Here is a 19,736-nt window from a genome sequence, read left to right as displayed (position 1 = left end):
GTTCGTGCTGTGAGTGAGGCCCCCTCTGGCCTGCGGGACGCACTAATCGTGCCTATACCCGCGGTCGAGTCGCCTCCCTTCCCCTGCGCGCGCAATGTAAGTGGACCAGACCTGTGCATGCACATGTGAGCAGATGTTTTGCGGTCGGTGTTTTTTATATATAAATACATTTATTTGCCTTTAATTCAACTCTTTGTATTTTTAACTTAACTGATGGACATATATGGGCTGTAAAAGCTAATCTGGTTGGCGATCATGATTTATTCGAATTATTTGCGTCATCGTGCAACTGCCATGATTGTTATGCTTAATGTTAAGGAAATATTCGTCGTACGGGCATGTTATACTTCTGGCTTGATGCGGTGCACAAAACCATGTTCTTCCACATACGCAGCAGTTCTTGCTTCAAAGACTTATATGCTGACGGTGCACGATAGGTATACCTACTGGGTATACCTACCTCATGCATTTACCACATCCATTCGGAAATATGCACTCGGAATTGTCTCCAGTCAATAGTATTAATTACGTGACCGTAATAAATACTAATGATTCCAGAAACTTCCTAATGGATGTGGTGTATGCATTCATTGATTATATAACCCATCAGTATTTCGTTTCTTGTCAGCGCAAGCCTTTGAGCATGAGCAATAACTGATGCCAGTCATGGTTTTGTGCACCACTTCCAGCCAAAAAATAACCTGTCCGTATAGAAAATATTTCCTGAATCAGTATCGTGGCAATTGAAAACGCACGCGAATCGTAAGTTCTTAAGGTTATCAAGTATCAACGCAAACAAAGCGATTGTAAGGAAGAGCAAGTTCGAACAGAGCGTTAGTACACTTACGTTAGACAATTTGTAAGCTAGCAATGCCCAGTCAAAGGCTAGGCTAGTTCATCAACAAACCAGGGATTGGTGAACCGACAAGGAAACGACTATGCCTATCCAGAAGTTGGTAGGTCCACAAGGCCCAGGCTAGTACTCAACAAGGTGACGCCTATGCGAATTGGAACCAAACTTGTAGACAAACTGTTAGTTTGTTGGCCAACAAGCCTGGGGTTGGTGAATCGACAAGGTATCGACAAGGTGACGCCTATGCGAATTGGAACCAAACTTGTAGACAAACTGTTAGTTTGGTGGCCAACAAGCCTGGGGTTGGTGAATCGACAAGGTATCGACAAGGTGACGCCTATGCGAATTGGAACCAAACTTGTAACAAGGAGCCAACTTGTAGATTTGGTTTAAAGTGTAATGCATGGTTATTTAAGTGACCTGTTAATTTAACCTGTTATTAAGTGACCTGTTATTAAGTGACCTGTTATTAAGTGACCTGTTAGCACCCTGAAAGTCACAGCTTCACACAAGCTGCTGGTGCCTATGCTGAAAGCTAGGCTTCCTTCCTGTTCAGATTTAGACAGTTGATGGCAGCTTTGGTTAGCTTTGTTCGAGGAAGCATTCATTTTGCCAGTGTCGGTAGGGCAGCCTGGCTATATATAGGAATCTTGAGCCAGCTGCACAACATACATGTAGTAGTGCACGTCTTGTCCTTAAAAAGGATCAGATATACGGCTAAGGAAGTCAATTTGATGTGTGAGTGAAGTGGAATATCAAGAACAGCAACAACAAGAACAAAGGAAAAATTAAAGTTGATCTAGAAATTATTTTCAATGTTTAGTTTCAATCAAATAAATCTCACATTATTTCATTCAAACTAAAATTACCAGGATAATGCATAATTATCACAACAAATGCCACTTTTTACTTACTATCCACTCTCATGGATACAGGATGCATGTGTTTTGATTTCATTATCACACCAACATAGTTGTACGAGATGCTTACACAAAGTATGATGTTATTTGTTGATGTTATTCAGCTGGGACAGTGATATTGTATTGTTAAATTTGTTCAAACAGTGTCCCAATACTTGCCAGTTTAGGGTGGGAAGTGACATCCAAATGAAATCAATTTTCCCCTTTCATCTCCAATTTTCCAGAACAATTTTTCACTCCTAATTTTACCAATAAAGAGCACTTCCAGTGCACGTACATTTGCTGGCTGGCTTTAACCTACCTCCATTATCCATATTACATTGAATCATCTTATAATGCGGCTCCCACATTCTCCAACATTCACAAAAAAAAACTGATGATCCCTGTTTCAATTCCTTTGTGCCTTTCTTACTGGCGATTTTCCACTCTCAGCCCTCTTTGTGGTGCGGAGTATCTCCCTCCGACACCCAAGCCCAAATCAAACTTTGGAACACTGTTCAAAACACCAGCTTCATTTCTTAGTAATGATAGCTTTCAGAAGACTTCAGTCTTCCTTCGTCAGCCTGTCAGAGCTATAAAAATATATACAAACGACCAACATAGAAAAGACAATACACAAATGTCATATGAGAGCTACCATTGCAAATAGATAAAGCTGGTGTAAGCAATCTTTGCAATACAATTATATGCAAAACATGCTCACAGTTAAGTCCAAAGGTGTCTTCATGTCTCACATTTGATAAAAAACCTTGAAACTTCTTTTTAAACACACTGTTAAGTAGCAGTGAAAGAATGAGAGAGCGAGGCTGCAGCCCACCACCCAAATTCAAGTTCATCAATTTCAATTTGCAAATTTGCACACAACTGCCCAGAAATGTATTTGTTCACATAATTCTATGCATAATAAAGAGCGGATTTTTTTTTGTGTGCATACGATAGCTATTAAATAATTAGCCAGCACAATTTGCAAGTCTTTAATTGAAGAGAACACCATATAACCGCGTGAAACCACAGGCCGCCTTGTGTATAAATATGAAGCGCAATGTATTGAAACACGAGCGCCAGCTGCGCCGCGCTTGAGTGCAGCCATATCCTGGGATAATTTTCGGTATATAGTTGTAAGCTCCCGATTCTAGTTGTTTTTCTAGTTGATATAGTATAATTCTAGTACATACTAGGAAAAACTTTGGAGTACCCGACTCTTTAGTGCCCTGCGTCGGCCCAGCTCTGATTGAGCCAGATGATGTCCCCTCTGGTGTTGAGGTGGTGCGTGCTATTGTCAATGTTGATCGTGCTTGTGTTCCCGTGGTCGTTCGGAATGTGACAGCAGAGCCGATCACGCTCTTCAAAAAGCGAAGTTTGGCTTCGGTCGAGGTTGGATTTGTAGATCAGGCACCGGAGCTCTCGGCGTCGACAGATGTTGATGTGAAGAAATTGGCCAAACTCGATCAGTCTCTCCTCACTGACGAACAGCGTCAGAGAGTCCACGAGTTGTTGTCCCGCTATGCGGATGTTTGACGGCCATATCGGCTTCACTGATGTGGTCACCCACGACATAGACACCGGCGACCACCCGCCCATTCGACAACCCAGACGTGTTCCCCCTCACCTTGCAGCCGAGGTCAAGGCACAGATCAGTGAGCTGGTGGACCACGGGATTCTCGAGGAGTCGAATGGCACATGGTCAGCCCCAATCGTTATGGTTCGTGTTTCGTGCTCCGTGCCGTGCCAGCAAGTGACACGTCACGCCTTTATTGGCCCACACGTTGATATCGATACAAACGGCGACCCACAACATATCGATATAAGCGACTCACAACATATCGATATAGACGACTCAACATATCGATACATCTCCCCCAAAAAGCGAAACGGTACAACAGACAACGGCATACTCGTACAGAGGATCACGAACGTGACCCGTACAGCCGGCCGCTGCGGGTCCTGCTCGGACTCGCTGCGGAAGGACAGGGCTCCGGCGTCCGACCCGGCGGAGAGATAGCCGGCCGCGGCATCGAGACAGTCGGGCTCGGCCGCACTGAAACACCAACAGGCACGCCCGGCGACGGCCGCACAGATTCCGGCACGCCCGGCGACGGCCGCACCGACAAGGGCACCGGGAGGTCCGACGAGCCCGTGGGAGGCTCGATCCCCGGTGACAGCCGCAGGGCGCCTCGATTGCGCCTCACTGTATGACGATTGTTATCTACCACATAACTTCGTCGCCCGATCCGCTCACGCACTGTCACGCGCTCGCGCCAGTCCGGGTCGATCCGTGTTCGCACTCGCACCACATCCCCAGGCCGCAACGGCGGCAGGTCGCGCGCTCCATGGTGCTTGTTGAAGCTCTCCCGTTGAAGCTCCTTCCTCTCGCCATCCCTCCTCCTCGCGGCGTCGAGTGTAGAGTCCTGACACTCGACGACCCGCGGACGCGGAAGCCGAGTCTGGATCTCGCGTCCAAAGAGCAGACGAGCAGGCGACTGGCCTGTCGCCTCCACCGGCGTAGCGCGGTAGTTGAGCAGCGCCAGATGCGGGTCCCGCTGGCGGAGGAGCCACTTAGCCGTCCTCACGGCGCGCTCAGCGGCGCCGTTCGAAGACGGCGTGTGAGGGTCGGTTATCCGATGCCGGAAACCGTACTCGGTGGACAGGTTCTGGAACACATGTGACGTGAACTGAGTTCCACCATCGGATGTTACCATGTCGGGGATTCCATGGCGGGCGAATAGCGTTTTGAGTCGTTCTACTACCGCCGAACTCGTGAGACGGGGAAGACGTTGAATCTCGAGGTATCTGCTGAGCACATCCACTGTAATCAGGTAGTCGTGACCGCTGTGATGACAGATGTCACAGGCAATGTGACTCCACACAGACACTGGGACGGGAGTCGGTATGAGTGTCTCACGATGCTGTTGTGGACTGTTTATCTGACAAAACTGACACTGGCTGACATGTCTCTTCAGATCCTCGAGATCCCGGGCCACCAGACTGATTGGTCAGCTCGTTGTCGGCATTTGGATAGACCAAAGTGGCCATCATTGTGCAGCTTATTCAAAATCTCTGACCTGATACTCGAAGGGATGACGAGACGGTTGCGGTACAGGAGCAGAGGGCCTGACGACAGGTGCACCACACTCAGGTCATGCCGGACGCTGAAGTAGTCCTGCAGGGCCCTCGGACCCTCCATCCAGCCATGAAGAGTCTGCTGGGTGACACGACAGATGTCATCATCCCTCTCCTGCAGCACCCGAATCTCCTCCAGGCGGTGATCACTCACGGGCAGGCTGCCGATCACGCCGGACACGTAATCGCTGACGTCATTCTGCAATACAGTGGCGAGATTGTCGGTCTCTTTGCAGGGATGCCGGGATAGGTAATCTGGTACAACATGCTGCTTTCCAGGCACATAGGTGGCGACTGGATTGTACCTTGTCAAACGCATCAAAAGTCTCTGGCATCGAATAGGTGTGTCGAATAGGCTCTTTGAGTTGATCAACGGAATCAACGGTTTATGATCTAACTCAAGTCGAAACTGTGGTAGACCAGACAGTAGCATGTGCATTCGTTCACACGTCCAGACAGCAGCCAATAACTCTTTTTCAATTTGAGCATATCGTTGCTCGCATGGGGTCAGCGTTCTGCTACAAAACGCAACGGGTCTCAGCTGGGAGTCGGGTTGTCGCTGCAACACACAGCCACCGATGCCATAGCTGCTCGCATCAGCACTCACAATGGTCTCTCTGGTTGGGTCATAGAAAGCTAACACAGGAGCACCAGTTAGCATCTGCTTTACTTCGTCAAGAGCCTTTTGCTGAACATGGGACCACACCCAGGCTACATCCTTTTTCAACAAGTCGTTTAGGGGTTTCAGCTTGCTTTGAATCTGGGGCACAAACTTACCCAGATAGTTGACGGTTCCAAGTAGGCTCCTCAGTTCCTGCCAAGGCCATCTATAGAAGGTACAGTCACTCCCCCGCCGACCAATCAGAGACAGATCCTGAGTGACGTCACCCCTGATGCTCGCAAGGGGTACTCCATTCCTTTACAACGTAAAAATGACTAACTTCATTTGAAGATTGTTGGTGACACTCTACACATATCGCTCAACCGTTGATCTCATTGAAAAGTCCAACTAATTTTCTAGCGATAAAAAAGAGCAGCAATATGCTAAGAAATGGCCGGTTTTGAAGATATAGACGATTTAAAAATCCTCTGCAGTTGCAAGAAAGCAACGGAAAAACGTATCGAGCTTATATTTTTACTATGAATAAATCATTTTTCAGTAAGTTTTTAGATATGGCATCGATTTAACCCTCGCCCGACGAGGGGGGGTTGATGCAGCCCTAAGGTTTTTCGCAAGTAACGTAAAAACGGCGGTGCGTAGCGCCGCCAAATTTGGCATACCCTCTGGGGCAACATTTTCGCACCTTTCCTGAAAATTTGAAGTCCCAGTCTTTTCAGGTCAGGTCACCAGGTCACAAAAACCGGTACAAGGTCAGGGGAAAATTGGACTAGCTTAGCGGCAACTGAATTCCAGAGTTCACTAAAATTGGTAACAAAGTATATCATTCGATGCGCACGGACGTCCTGAGTTCACTGGTGCTTTTATTTTTGCTCTATCTTTACTAGGTAAAAAGTTATAAGCGAAAAACTTTTAACATGTTTTAGCAAAATTTTTGCACTCATACCCCCCAAAACCCCCCTAAATATTGACTTAGAGTCACCAAACTTTCACAGGGGCGAGATCTCCTATGGACCCACCTACCCTGAAAATTTGGCGTTTTTAAGTGCCATAGGAGCCAATCGCGAGGGGGGGGGGCGTACCAACCCCCCTCGCCGTCCGTGTTATGGAAAAGGCCCTCGCCTGGCGAGGGTTAATCAACAACTTTATTACAATTTTTTTTAACTTGTAACTTAATTTCAAAATAATATTTTCGAAAATGGCAACTGTTAGCAAGTAGCTTTGAAGCGATTGTGCGTATTGTCCTGAGGCCCCCTTATGATGTCATCAAAAGTGGAGTGACATGGGCCCGGTTCCTGCTCGTTCTGTGGCGCCTGCAGTTCCCTCACTGCTGCGAGCTTGGCAGGATCCGGTTCCACTCCTCTGCTGCTGATCTTCTGGCCAAAGAAGATGATGCTGTCCTTCTTGAACTCGCACTTCGCTTTGTTCAGCTTCAGCCCGGATGACTCGATCCGCTGGAGAACTGCCTGCAGACGCTCGTCGTGCGTCACACTGTCACCGTACACAACAATGTCATCCATGTATATCAGTACACCATCAAGACCAGCCAGCATTTCCTGCATCTTTTTCTGAAAACATTCAGGCGCCAGGTTTATCCCCATTGGAAGCCGCTGGAATGCCTTCCTGCCAAATGGGGTGATGAAAGTGGTCAGTAGCTGTGACTCCCTGTCCAGTGGGAGCTGGTAGAACCCCAAGCTGGCATCCAGCTTGCTGTAGATGCTCGAACCTGCAAGTTCAACTGTCAACTGTTCCACAGTGGGGATAGGGTGGATCTCTCTCTTCACACACTTGTTCAGGTTCTTGTAATCGACCGTGATGCGGACTGAACCACCACCCTTGGGAACGGGCACCATTGGTGCACACCAGTCAGTGGGTTCTGAGACTGACCTGATGATTCCAGCATCTTCCATTCTCTCCAGTTCCTGTTTCACCGACTTCAGCAGTGGGAATGGCACATTACGAGCAGTATGCACAGCAGAGGGTACGGCATCATCAACAAGCCTGATTTTGATTGGTGATGTGTTCATCAAGCCAGTTGGACCAAACACATTCTGAGACAGTCTCACCTCTCCAGTGAATTCAATCACTCCGAGCCTCTCTCCAGTGGAGCGTGACAACAGATTCTGAGAAGTGTCCAGAACATAGAAATGTTCATTCTCAAGGCTCACCTGCTTGTACTTGATGGTTGCACTGAATACTCCCAGGACATCAAGGACACCACCAACACTGGTCAGCTGTCTTGAGGTGGGCAGCAGGTCTGGCTTCTGCACCATCTGCTCATACTGCTGGAGAGACATGACGTTAACATCTGCACCAGAGTCCACTTTGAAACTGACTTGACTTTGACCAACCTCAACAGAAACTGTCCAGTCCTTGCTCTTGTGCCCTTCAACCACCCCAAGAAAATAACCTTCCTCCTGGTCCTCATCATGCTCAGTATCTGGTGCACATTGGACACTCTGAACTCTATGGCTTGAACCCGAGCAAACATTTGCAAAGTGGTCCCTGCCACCACACTTGAAACAGGTTTTCCCCAGGGCTGGACATTGCTGCGGACTGGTATGCCTCCTCCTTCCACAATACCTGCATGTTGTGGAGAGTAGTGATCCTCTGCCTGCTCGTCCACGACCTGATCTTGGTCTGGACGAGGCTGGATCTGGCTGGCTCTGGCTTCGTCCAACAGCTGGTCCAGGCTGGCTTGGGCGTCTTGCTTGATGTGGTGCTGGCTTGTATCTCGCTCTGCTTTCAATCCTGTTCACATTGTCTGTGGTACTCGGGTCATGCACGAGTTCATGATTACGAAGCATCTGCACCACAACTTCAAGAGTCACATCTGAATCCAGAGCTCGTAACTGAATCTGCTTGGATATTTGTATCTTTCATTCCTGCTATGAGACGGTCTCTGATCCTTTCATTTTTGTCAGCAAACTGGCAGTGTTCGGTAAGGCAATGCACTGCTCTAATGTAGCTTTCGTTCGACTCGGAAGCGCCTTGTGTTCTAATCTCAAAAGCATGCCTCTCAGCAATCACATTTCTCTTTGGGGTAAAGTACCCATCAAAACAGCGCACAGCGGCTTCAAAATTGTTGTGAGGGAAAGCTTCTATGCTCAAAATAATAGCCTCTGGCCCCATTGCATAAACAAGTGCACTGACCTGGGTTTCCTCCTCATCGAGATTTAGCTTTGACGCCTGGCGATATCGTCTGAAGCGGTCGCGCCACAGAGGCCAATGCTCTGGTGACGTAAAATCAAACTGTTCTGGTGGGGTAAATCCAGACATCACTGCTTGATGTTGTCTTGCTTCTTCTCGCTTTCTTACACTTCTTCAAGTTGCTTTTAACCCTAGAACGCCTAGGGGGGGGGGTTGTATCAACCCCCCCCCCTGAGGTTTTTTCGAAGTGCACGCTAAACGGCTTGTCGTAGCGGGCTGAAATTTTCAATACCCTCTGGGGCAACCTTTGCGCATCTTTTGCCGAAAAAAATTGATCGGGTCATGTCAGGTCACGGAGTTATGACGTCATAAGAGGTACAGCCTCCGGCCGACAGTTACCAAACGTGTGCGCCGAATCCCTAGGTTTTCTGCCGGTGATACCCACATTGTTTGATGGATCATGATGAAACTTCCCATGCATGTTGGGGCAAGCATTGGCTATCGTGTGGTGCAAGAAAATTGACCGGGTCAGGTCAGGTCACGGAGTTATGACGTCATAAGAGGAACAGCGTCCGGTACTATTTTTGAAAAGCGCCCGAACCACTATTTTGCTAATTCTTGTCACCTCAATGGGAATATGCAGCAATATTAGCTTCTATAGGGAGCAAATGGACCTCCCAAATCCGAAAATACAATCAGATTTCAAAAATTTAAATTTTGATTTTTCGAATTTCTGCCGCCGACTGTGACCTTGCCGACTTCCGGCGCTCCCAACGCGCCATTTTTAGAGCTAGGGAAACGAAATACATACCAAACGATAGAGAATTGATCAAGGAACACGATAGTGAAGGTTTCAAGTCGATATCTCTCACCGTTTTGCCGCAATCGCCGCGGAAAGTTGAAAAAAGTCTATTTTTCCGAAAATTTGACCTTTGACCGGTCAAAAGTAGGTCAAATGTTGACCTAGGACCAAAAAATATACCACCAATCGCGAGATCTCGTTGAGAGCAATCCGTTGGTTTTTTTCGCTAAGCTCTACGACCTTCCGTTTCGAAACGCCAGGGGGGGGGGTCGTAACAACCCCCCCCCCCCTGGTCGTTCGTGTTATGAGAAATGGCCTGGTCGTGCGAGGGTTAACCCACCAAAAATAAGAAATCAAAACCACAAGTTCACCACAGGCTGCGCTATGTTTCGTGCTCCGTGCCGTGCCAGCAAGTGACACGTCACGCTTTTATTTATCCTGTCGGCTGCGCCATGTTTCGTGCTCTGTGCCGTGCCAGCAAGTGACACGTCACGCCTTTATTGGCCCACACGTTGATATCGATACAAACGGCGACCCACAACATATCGATATAAGCGACTCACAACATATCGATATAGGCGACTCAACATATCGATACAGTTCGAAAGACGAATGGAAAGTCGTTTGGTTGCTGATCTGAGACGTTTGAATGCTTGCAGTAAGATTCCTGTGTATCAGATCCCGCGTATTGATGATACGCTGGATGCGCTGTCTGGTTCTAATACGTTTTGCCAACATGAAATGAACAGCGCGTATTTTCAGATCGGTGTGTCCGAGAAAGATAGAGATAAAACCACCATCACTACACCCTTCGGTTCGTACCGCTGTCGAAGGATGATTTTGGGTTTGGCAGGAGGACCTGCTACCTGTGCTCGTCTGCTTGATCGTGTGTTGGGAGATATCACGCCAAATGACTGTGTTCATTATTTTGATGACATTGTGGTTCACGGGAATGGAGTGGAGGATGTGTTGGCCAAACTTGATAAGGTGCTGCAGAGGTTGCAGGCCGCAGGGCTTACACTCATTAGCGTCGCCACGGGGGGGGGGGCAAGCGGGGCAGCTTCCCCCCCCCCCCCAACCTCGGACCGGGCACCCCCTGAGATCGATAAAGATCCGATGAGATTTTGGAGTCGGGGAAAAATGGGGGTACCTTTCTGAGAATGCCTGTGAGGTCAGACTCTGTTGGAGCGTGCAGTTCAAACCAAAGTCAGAGTCGCAGTCGCCAAAATCTTCAAGACTCCGACTCCAGACTCGGAAATGTCAATGCCATGATTCATGCCATGTTCCTAGTTGGTTCTGTATTACATTTTGTAGCTGATTTTCATAAATTTTGGAGTGCTGACACATAATTTTCGTTCAAAGCGTGACACGAAATCTTCGGGGCCTTTTTCAACTCTCGTCAAATGTCTGCGACAGGCACAAGTACCGTTCAAGTGCCGCAGGGCTCATGAGCCTGCTTTTCACACAGGCTCCTAAGGAGCTCCACTGAGCTCTAAGAAGCTTTCGGAGGGCCCAAACCGGCCTCTGAGAGTCCCACTGGTGTCCATGTTCTCTAGAGGGCCCATACAGGGATCTTTGAGGACATTGTACATACGTAGACCTCTGAAGGGCCACACGAATCTTTGAGGATGCCTTCGAAAATTTCTGAAACCTCAACTGGCCTATGATAGTTCAGCCGAACTTTTGAGGCGACAGACTTTACTAACCCCAACCCGGCATCTGAGGGGCCACAACTCACGTGTCCCTCTGAGGGCCGCAACACATGTTTCTTATGTCCCTACCAACGTAGGGTCCTTAAGGATTCGACACAGACCCCGACGGTTCACACTGTTATTCGAGGGCTCCAGGCTCACCCTGGGCCTAGTCTCTTAGCGCCCCCCGCCCACACTGGCTTCTGAAAGCTCGTGTGCCCTAAAGGGCTTTCCGGGCCCACCTTAGGCTCGGAAAGCCCTAAAGCACCACATACACGTAAATATTTGGGGTGACCCACGCCGATCTCCGGGATCCTAAGCAGGCTTCTGAGAGTCCACACTGACCCTGAGTGGCCTGAAATGGCCTGGAAGTCGCAATCCTATCTCTAAGGGATCCCTTGCCGCTATGCCGTGCATAACTTTTGGTTCCGTTAAATATTTTTGGTCGCGTTTGCAGCGCTTCCCTTCACTCGAAAAACCAGAAACTTTTTGTTCACACTCGAGTGAACAAAACACTTCTTCTCACTGCAGCAAGGATGAATGATGTACTTCCGATTCACACTTCCGACATTCTCTCTCAGTCTCCGCCGAATGCCCAATTCTTAGCTACAATCGGCGGCTGGGATAAGCCCTATGCATTTCACGTAAAACCTCGGCATGCATGCGTGAATGGAGGTTTTAGCGAGGTGATCCGATTCAAATGGAGCGTTTTTCACCTTCTTCTGGGTAATGATCATGAGCGACGAGAGTCTGCACAGGGGCCCTCTGCAGTGCGTCGGCAATCGCAGCCACTGTAATTCTAACGGTCGTTTTTGTCCAGAAATTTCAAAATTTTGATTTTTTTTTTGTAAAAAAATACATGCTATACCTAGCTAGAAGGAAAACTTTGTCACCATCGGATTCCTCGCACCATTGCGCGTCGAATGTTATGTAAAACGAGTGAGTAACGGCTGGGGAAAGGCAAGATTTAACACAAAACTTGATTTTGCCCCCCCCCAACCGAAAATGTCTGGCGACGCCTATGCACTGAATCTGGAGAAATGATCTTTGTTTTGTAAAGAGGTCAACTTTTTGGGTCATGTAGTGTCAGGTGGTGGCGTGAGAGCTGATCCCGAAAAAGTAGCCAAGGTAATAGACTGGCCTGTTCCCCGTACAGTCAAGGAACTGTCGAGCTTTTTGGAACTCGCGTCATATTTCAGAAAGTTTGTACGCAATTTCGCCGAAATAGCTGCTCCTCTGTTTCAGCTGACGCACAAAGATGCAAAATTTCAATGGGGTGACATGCAGCAGAGTGCGTTTGAGCAGCTGAAGTGTGCGCTTACGAGTGCACCAGTGGTCTCATTTCCCAGATTTTCAGCTGGTGCTGGTCGATTCCGGCTGGATACCGATGCTTCTGTCACAGACATTGGTGCTACTCTCTTCCAGGAGCAGGATGGAGAGGACAAGGTGATCGCGTTCGCGTCTCAAAGGCTGTCGAAGGCGCAGCGCAACTACAGCACAACACGAAAGGAGTTGCTGGCTTGTGTTAATTTCGTCCAGCATTTCAGACACTACCTGCTTGGTAGGCGTTTTGAAGTGAGGACTGACCATGCAAGCCTTCGCTGGCTTCTCAATTTCAAAAATCCCTCAGGAGTGCTGGCGAGATGGCTGGAGATACTGTCTGAATATGACTTCGAGATTATCTTTCGTCCAGGGTCTGAGAACATACCAGCTGATGTGATGAGGCATGAGCCGACGTTCGCCGGTGACCCAGGATGCCGCGACTCAAACTGCACCAGAGAGTGTCCCGGTCATGAGAGTGTCTCCTGGGTCGTGGTCAAAAGGCTTTCTTCGCCACGAGCAGGACCAGGACCCTGCAATAGCTGACATTTCGAGACACATGTCCACAGGAAAGAGGCCGAGATCGACGAACGTGACTCCCAGCGCTGTGACGCTGCTGAGACAGTGGCACCGCCTGAAGCTGCTGGACGGTGTGCTGTTCCGTGTGTATCGTGCCCGTGCAGGTGGAGAGGAGCAGTTGCAGCTGGTCGTACCGCAGCAACTTGTTCCCGGTGTGCTGACATCTCTGCGCGCAGGTCCAGCTGGAGGCCACTGCAGTGCTGAGGCCCTTGTCGCGACTGCCAGACGCGAGTTCTGGTGGCCCAATATGGACGAATCCGTGAAGGATTTCTGCAGCCGATGCGAGCGCTGCAACACGAGAGCTGCCCCAGTGCCCCGACCGAGATCGTCGATGGGCGAGCTTTACGCTGAGGAGCCTCTAGAGACCATTTCAATCGATTTCCTTTCAGGTTTGCCGACTATTTCACAGGGCAATCGACATTTGCTTGTGGTTGTTGACCATTTCACCTGGTGGTGTGAGGCTTAACCAGTGCCAGACATGAAGGCAGTAACATTAGCAGACGTCCTAGTGAATCAGTTTATTTCTCGTTTTGGCTGCCCAAGACGAATTCATTCTGATAACGCTGCCAATTTCACAGGAGTTCTCATCGAAGAGATTTGTCGCCTGCTAGGCGTTGAGAAAGCTAAGATTTCCCCCTATCATCCGGAGGGTAACGCTAAATGTGAGCGCATGATGAGAACCATTCTGGGAATGCTTTCAAAGCATCTGGACGGTAACCATGATGACTGGGATGTCCATCCGCTATTGATGTTGGGCTACCGTGCAAAGGTGCATTCGTCGCTTGGTTACTCACCTTATTTTATGCTCTTCGGCAGGAACCCAACGATGCCTGCCGCTCTTCAGTTTCAGGTGCCGTCAACGAAGGCCAAAACAGCCACTGTGTCACGAGTACCTGGAGAAGCTCACGCAACGGTTGAAACTGACCCACGACATCGCTATCCAGTCTTCCAACAGCAGACATCAGCGCAACAAGAGGCTTTACGAGAAGAAGCTGACACAGCATCAGTTCGAGGTTGGTGACCCTGTTTATTTGTTCAAAGCTGTAGTACCACGTGGTGAATACTACAAGCTCGTCAGGCCGTGGAAGGCAGCTATTGTGACTGCGAAGCTGTCGGATTTGAATTGCAGAGTTCGTTTGCTGGGTGACAGAAAATCAGTTATTGTGCATCATAACAGGTTGAAGCCCAGACCCGACGGCTTAGTGATTCCGGTCCCCGATAGTGACCTCACCTTTTCAGGGACTGATAACCCGAATCAGTTGGGCAAACTGCAGGGAGCTAATCTAAATATAGATTAATCAAAATTTAGATTATTTTATGCCCATATTTGGGCATTTGAGCAGCCCTTTGCAGAAACAGCTGTGTAGTGGCCAAGGAGTGACAGAATCACATCACTTTTTCACAAAGCAAAGTTGACATAACAAACTTCCTCTGAAACACCAAAACAGCTCTTAGAAATTTTTTGGGGTTCCTGAATTATGATGGGAACATAATCTAAATTAAGATTAAAAAATCAGCCTCAATGGGGAAATAATCTATAATAAGATTATGTCGTCAGCTGACTAATCTGTATTTAGATTACACAATCAGCTGAATAATCTTAAATTAGATTACATGCAGCTGGCCTAATCTAAATTAAGATTATAATATTTAGCATCTGAGGGGATATAAAACCCAGTATTATGATACAATAAGAGGCGCTGGAGTGCCACGTCGTGTGCAGGGAAATAGCCAGTCTAGCGCAGAAAAGAAAAATACAGCACATTACTAGGCTTTCTGTAAGTATATTTAACTTATTTTAGATAATAAAACAACAGAAATTAGCAATAAATATTTGTTTTTTAAGCTCAAAAGCCTTTATAAGGTATACAAGGCAGTGTGAATGTGGAATAACAACTTAATGTACAACCACCTGGCCTAATAATGATTTCGTCCCAGGTCGTTGCCAGCAGCACTTCCGTAATCACAGAGGTAACTCAGCTTTGGTCTCCCTTGGGACCTATGGCCCTTAACAATTATTGGAAGGGTAGGTACCTAGGTACCTTGTTTGATTCCCCAGCAATGCCATATATTGCAGCCCTCTTGGGCACTGCCTTGGCCCCGGGCATGCAAATTTGAATAATTCATACGTACTGTTGAGTTTCGGGTTAAAATACCCATATAACATTCAAAGCATTGCAACTATAAGTAAAAACTGCACCCCAAACCACACACATAGACTGACATTTCAAGAAAAAATATTAACAATCTAAATACATGATTATATCTGGAAATATGACAGCATGATACAATGTTTACATTTTCAGGGAGGTGTCCGAGCAACTCATTTCTACTCACTCAGACAAAGGTATTTGATGAAATGGCACCAAAGATTCAGGTTTTGTTTAATGATGTCTAAAGTTGTCAAAAATAACAAAAAATTGTCATGTCTTACAATATCTCGCGAAAAAACTAGGTTGAAATGACTGAGGGTAGAGCTGCGTCACTTTCGTATCAAACACACTCACCGGTTTTGTACGCTGATAGCGCGGCAACGCCACACTTCTACCTCACAAATTTAATTTTGTTGGGTGAATAAGATGTTACCATTATTTTGGTACCATTTAAGGACCATTCCATCGAAAAACACCGTCGGGAAAAAATTATTACCGAGGGGATACACCGCGCCACGGACATCGCTAGATCGCGGCCGTAAATCGCCGTAGCAAAATTGCAATAAATGCGTTGTATTTGGCACATCTTTTCATAGTGGGATTGAATAATTGAATATTTCTTATCTCAGATATGCCGAAAAAATATTCTGAACATTTAATGAGTACGATAAAACAGGAGTAAAAACAGATGAATGCACTTGCCCATTCCTCGGTAACCTTGACTATTCATGTCCTAACTCCCAAAGTCCAATTTCAAATGTGCCGGTCCATTCGCAATCTGTAGAATCGAGTTTCGTCTGTACCTCAGCAAAAAATCTCACCGATATGAGCATTTCTTCGACCGATATGGAGGGTTTGAATGTTGACATGTCGGAAATATAATCTAAATATTGATTATCACTCCTTATATGGTCATCGCTCCGCCCATTTTCGTGACGTCATAATCTGAAATTAGATTAATCTTATTTTAGATTGCCTCCCTGCAGTTTGCCCGACTGGAATGTGACGGCCGGAGAGGCGATTGATTCCAGAGATGCCCTCCAGCCGAATGGGAGGACTGCAGGTTCTCCGCTGGCCGCCGGGCCAGCTGGTCCGTCTCACCCACAGACTGTGTGGCCCACAGGAGATGATTATGTCCCATCGGCTCCTCTCGGCATTTCAGGCGCTGATGAGCCTGCTGGCGTGACGGACGTCACTGATGACTTGTCGACAGGCATTGCAGTTGCAGTTGATGACTCCGCTGTGACGGTTCCTTCCGATGTCGCTGCTGGGTTGGCGATTGGTGTCGCAGACGTCACCGAGGCCGTAGAGCCGGTGGCCGCCAGCAACGCTGGTTCAGCGCCGGTGCCGGCGCCACGCCACAGTTCCCGGATTCCCAAGCCTGTCGATCGTTTTGTTCCCGGGTGATGTGCTGGATTAAGAGATTGTTGATTGTGAAATATGTAATTGTGCTGTGATGTGGCTGTAAGAGTTGTAAGTTGGTCTGTGAAATCATAGTTGGTGTGCTGTTAGGCTTATTGGGACTGTGCAGAAACAGAAGGGAAGTTGTCGAGTTTGGTATTGGTGTAACATCCATGTGTTGTCCGAGTGGCCACGACGACATCGCTTGGTTCCCTGTGAACGGGGATAATGCAAAGCACCATTGACTTGCCGATTTGCGACTTCGGAAAACGCACTTATCCTTCTTCCGTCAGCTAGCCACCACTGCCCTATCCTCTCAGGCCGGTTAGAAGAGATAATTTGATAAAGAGCACCTGCACCAGGCAAACCTCTGTTTCTGTTGTCACAGGGTATCGACTTGTGGTGGGTGCTGTGTTTACCGTTGTGTTCTTTTGTGCCCGAACTAGTGCCCGCCTTTGCGAGTTACCTGTAGTGATGTTCCGGATATCACGTTGCTCCGGCTACTGTTCAGCTGTGGCTCCGCGAGCCATGGCCTGGCCTGCGGATTGTGTGGCCGCCAGCAAGGACCAACGGCTCACCATGCCGTCACCGCTTTTCGCCGGGGACTGGCGTTCCGGGCGCGCCTGCCGCCGTCTGACTGCACGCCCAGGACAGGCTGGCCGCGGTGAGACTGACTCATCCGATGGTTGCCACTTGCCACGGTGCACTGGACTATGAAGTGCGGGAGTACCAGTGAATGTGGTGTTTTATGCGTGGGACCAGGGCACTAAGGAGTCGGGTACTCCAAAGTTTGTCCTAGTATATACTAGAATTATACTATATCATCTAGTAAAACAACTAGAATCGGGAGCTTTTTTTACGCCGCCACCCATGAATAGGTGACCAGGAGTGCGCCCTCCCTCTATCCCAGCGACACACAGAACCTTACGTTAACACCAGACCAAACTTAATATGACAAGTCGCGGCACTCCCTGCTAAGAGTAAGGAAAAAAACAAAAGAAAGCATATAGCTGTGGAGTGAGCATGCTGTTAATATGTTAACATAAGAGAAGCAAAGTGGTCACAACTGCAAACAGTTCGTGACTGCCCTGCTACACCCCTGGAACGCCCACAGATACACACTCATACAGGGTAATGTTAGTGGGAGGAAGGTGATAGAGGGGGAGCAGTCATACAAATAAAGTGGATGGTTGAAGGTGATCTTTCTGGTCAAATTCGAGCAGGATCAGTTACTGAACCCCTGCAGGGCCGTCCAACTAAGCAAGGCTTGTTGTCGGACAGCCCACAGAGGCCAGTTCCGAGGTGACAAGTGTAGAAATAAAATTTACTTAAAATAAATAAGGTAACATAACACAATCGGGAGGTAATGTCAAGAAACGCCAAGAACGAAAGACAAAATGTAAAATAAAAATAAAAATAAGATAAATTTAATCAAAATCAAATTAAGTTTAAATCAAATCAAAAAGAAAGAAAGAAAGAAAGAAAGAAATCAGAAATAGGAGGTAACGGGTAATAGAACTACCCGATAACCAAGATGATTTTCAATTACATTATCACACGAGGCATATCTTCATGCAAACTGAATTGAATGAATCAATGATACTGGTTAAGAAAGAAACTTTTGGAGAGCTTTTTAATAACTGATTTCGAAGCTGGTACTGTAGAAAGTCTGGGAAATAAAGGCACCATAATTTTGTTCCAGACTCTGGGCCCAGCCCACGATAAAGTATGCGTTTTGTATACTTTGTATCTAAATGATTCATAGAAATGTTTAATGGAACGATTTATTCCAGTAGGTTCAGATGTTACAAATAGCTCTGCAATAGCCATTGGTAGGTTTCCACTAAGTTTTCTGTGCAGTAATAGCAACATTTGCTGTTGCCCAGTATCCCTAAGTTTAAGAAGTTTGAACTTCTTGAATATTGGTGCAGTATGTGCCAGTCTTGGCTGTCCATCAATTATTCTTACAGCACGTTTCTGAAGTTTGTCTAATTCATTTAAACTAGTTGGGTATGTATTTGTGTAAATGAAGCAGCAGTAGTTAATATAACTAAGGAAAAGAGAATGATACAGTAGCAAAAGGTGTTTTGTGCCCAAAAGGTATTTGAGCCTATTCATTATTCCGATATTTCTCGATAATATTATTTGGAGTTTGGCTATGTGTGTTTTCCACTTAAGGTCATCATCAATAAATACACCAAGGTACTTAACAGTGTTTGCACGAGTAATTTTAGCACCATCAATTTGAATTGTTAGTTCACAGTTTGTTGGCTGATTACCATATAGCTGATAGTACGTTTTATCAGCATTGAGGGACATCTGGTTAGAAGCAAACCATTCAGCTATTTTTGGCATTAATGTATTTAGTCTGGCTTGAACTACATTTCTGTTTTCACCTTCTATGAAAATGGCAGTATCATCAGCATATAGAAGTACAGATATGTGTTCATCACATATGAATATAAAATCATTTATGTATAATATAAAAAGGAGTGGACCCAGAATAGACCCCTGAGGTACTCCTATGTTTACCGGAAGAATAGATGATTGCGTATCATCGATTTGAACGCATTGAGTGCGTTCATTCAAGTATGATTTTAGCATCATGTGTGCTTCATCACATATGCCATATTTATGCAGTTTGCAGAGCAGTATCTCGATATCAACTGTATCGAATGCCTTGCGGAGGTCAAGGTAAATTCCACATGTGCTTAGCTTACAACTATATACCGAAAATTATCCCAGGATATGGCTGCGCTCAAGCGCGGCGCAACTGGCGCTCGTGTTTCAATACATTGCGCTTCATATTTATACACAAGGCATGGTTTCACGCGGTTCCATGGCGTTCTCTCTTTATTTAAAGACTTGCAAATTGTTCTGGCTAATTATTTAATAACTATCGTATGCATCAAGGCCATCTATAGAAGGTACAGTCACTCCCCCGCCGACCAATCAGAGACAGATCCTGAGTGACGTCACCCCTGATGCTCGCAAGGGGTACTCCATTCCTTTACAACGTAAAAATGACTAACTTCATTTGAAGATTGTTGGTGACACTCTACACATATCGCTCAACCGTTGATCTCATTGGAAAGTCCAACTAATTTTCTAGCGATAAAAAAGAGCAG

General features: G+C 47.0%; 2 protein-coding genes across 8 annotated transcripts in view; both read right to left on the bottom strand.

Annotated features, from left to right (window-relative positions):
- The window catches only part of LOC122377485 (cAMP-dependent protein kinase catalytic subunit 3-like), a 156,940-nt gene that overhangs the window by 130,584 nt on the left and 6,620 nt on the right, over positions 1–19,736 (bottom strand). The gene's annotated exons all lie outside the window — the stretch shown is intronic.
- Positions 3,483–8,830, bottom strand: LOC122377484 (uncharacterized protein K02A2.6-like). 6 transcript variants are annotated; one of them, XR_006255881.1, is made up of 6 exons: positions 8,666–8,827; positions 8,096–8,276; positions 6,808–7,797; positions 5,671–5,707; positions 4,836–5,092; positions 3,483–4,424 (listed from the first exon to the last, which is right to left on the bottom strand). XR_006255881.1 is itself a non-coding variant. In XM_043357541.1 (5 exons), exons 2-5 carry the CDS (start codon positions 8,099–8,101, stop codon positions 4,911–4,913), a joined length of 1,095 nt encoding a protein of 364 aa, XP_043213476.1. In that variant the 5' UTR covers positions 8,102–8,276; positions 8,666–8,829; the 3' UTR covers positions 4,737–4,910. The 6 variants fall into 6 exon arrangements, 2 of the variants coding, with proteins under 2 accessions (XP_043213476.1, XP_043213477.1); XR_006255880.1 differs by having other exon boundaries at positions 4,069–4,424; positions 4,836–4,972; positions 6,808–7,794; positions 8,666–8,830; XR_006255878.1 differs by having other exon boundaries at positions 4,069–4,424; positions 4,836–4,972; positions 8,666–8,828.

Source organism: Amphibalanus amphitrite, unplaced genomic scaffold, assembly GCF_019059575.1.
Source record: "Amphibalanus amphitrite isolate SeventyFive unplaced genomic scaffold, NRLGWU_Aamphi_draft 000045F_arrow, whole genome shotgun sequence".
Lineage (NCBI taxonomy): Eukaryota > Metazoa > Arthropoda > Thecostraca > Balanomorpha > Balanidae > Amphibalanus > Amphibalanus amphitrite.
The sequence above is the reverse complement of the archived record's forward strand: the minus strand, read 5'-3'. Positions and strand labels throughout refer to the sequence as shown.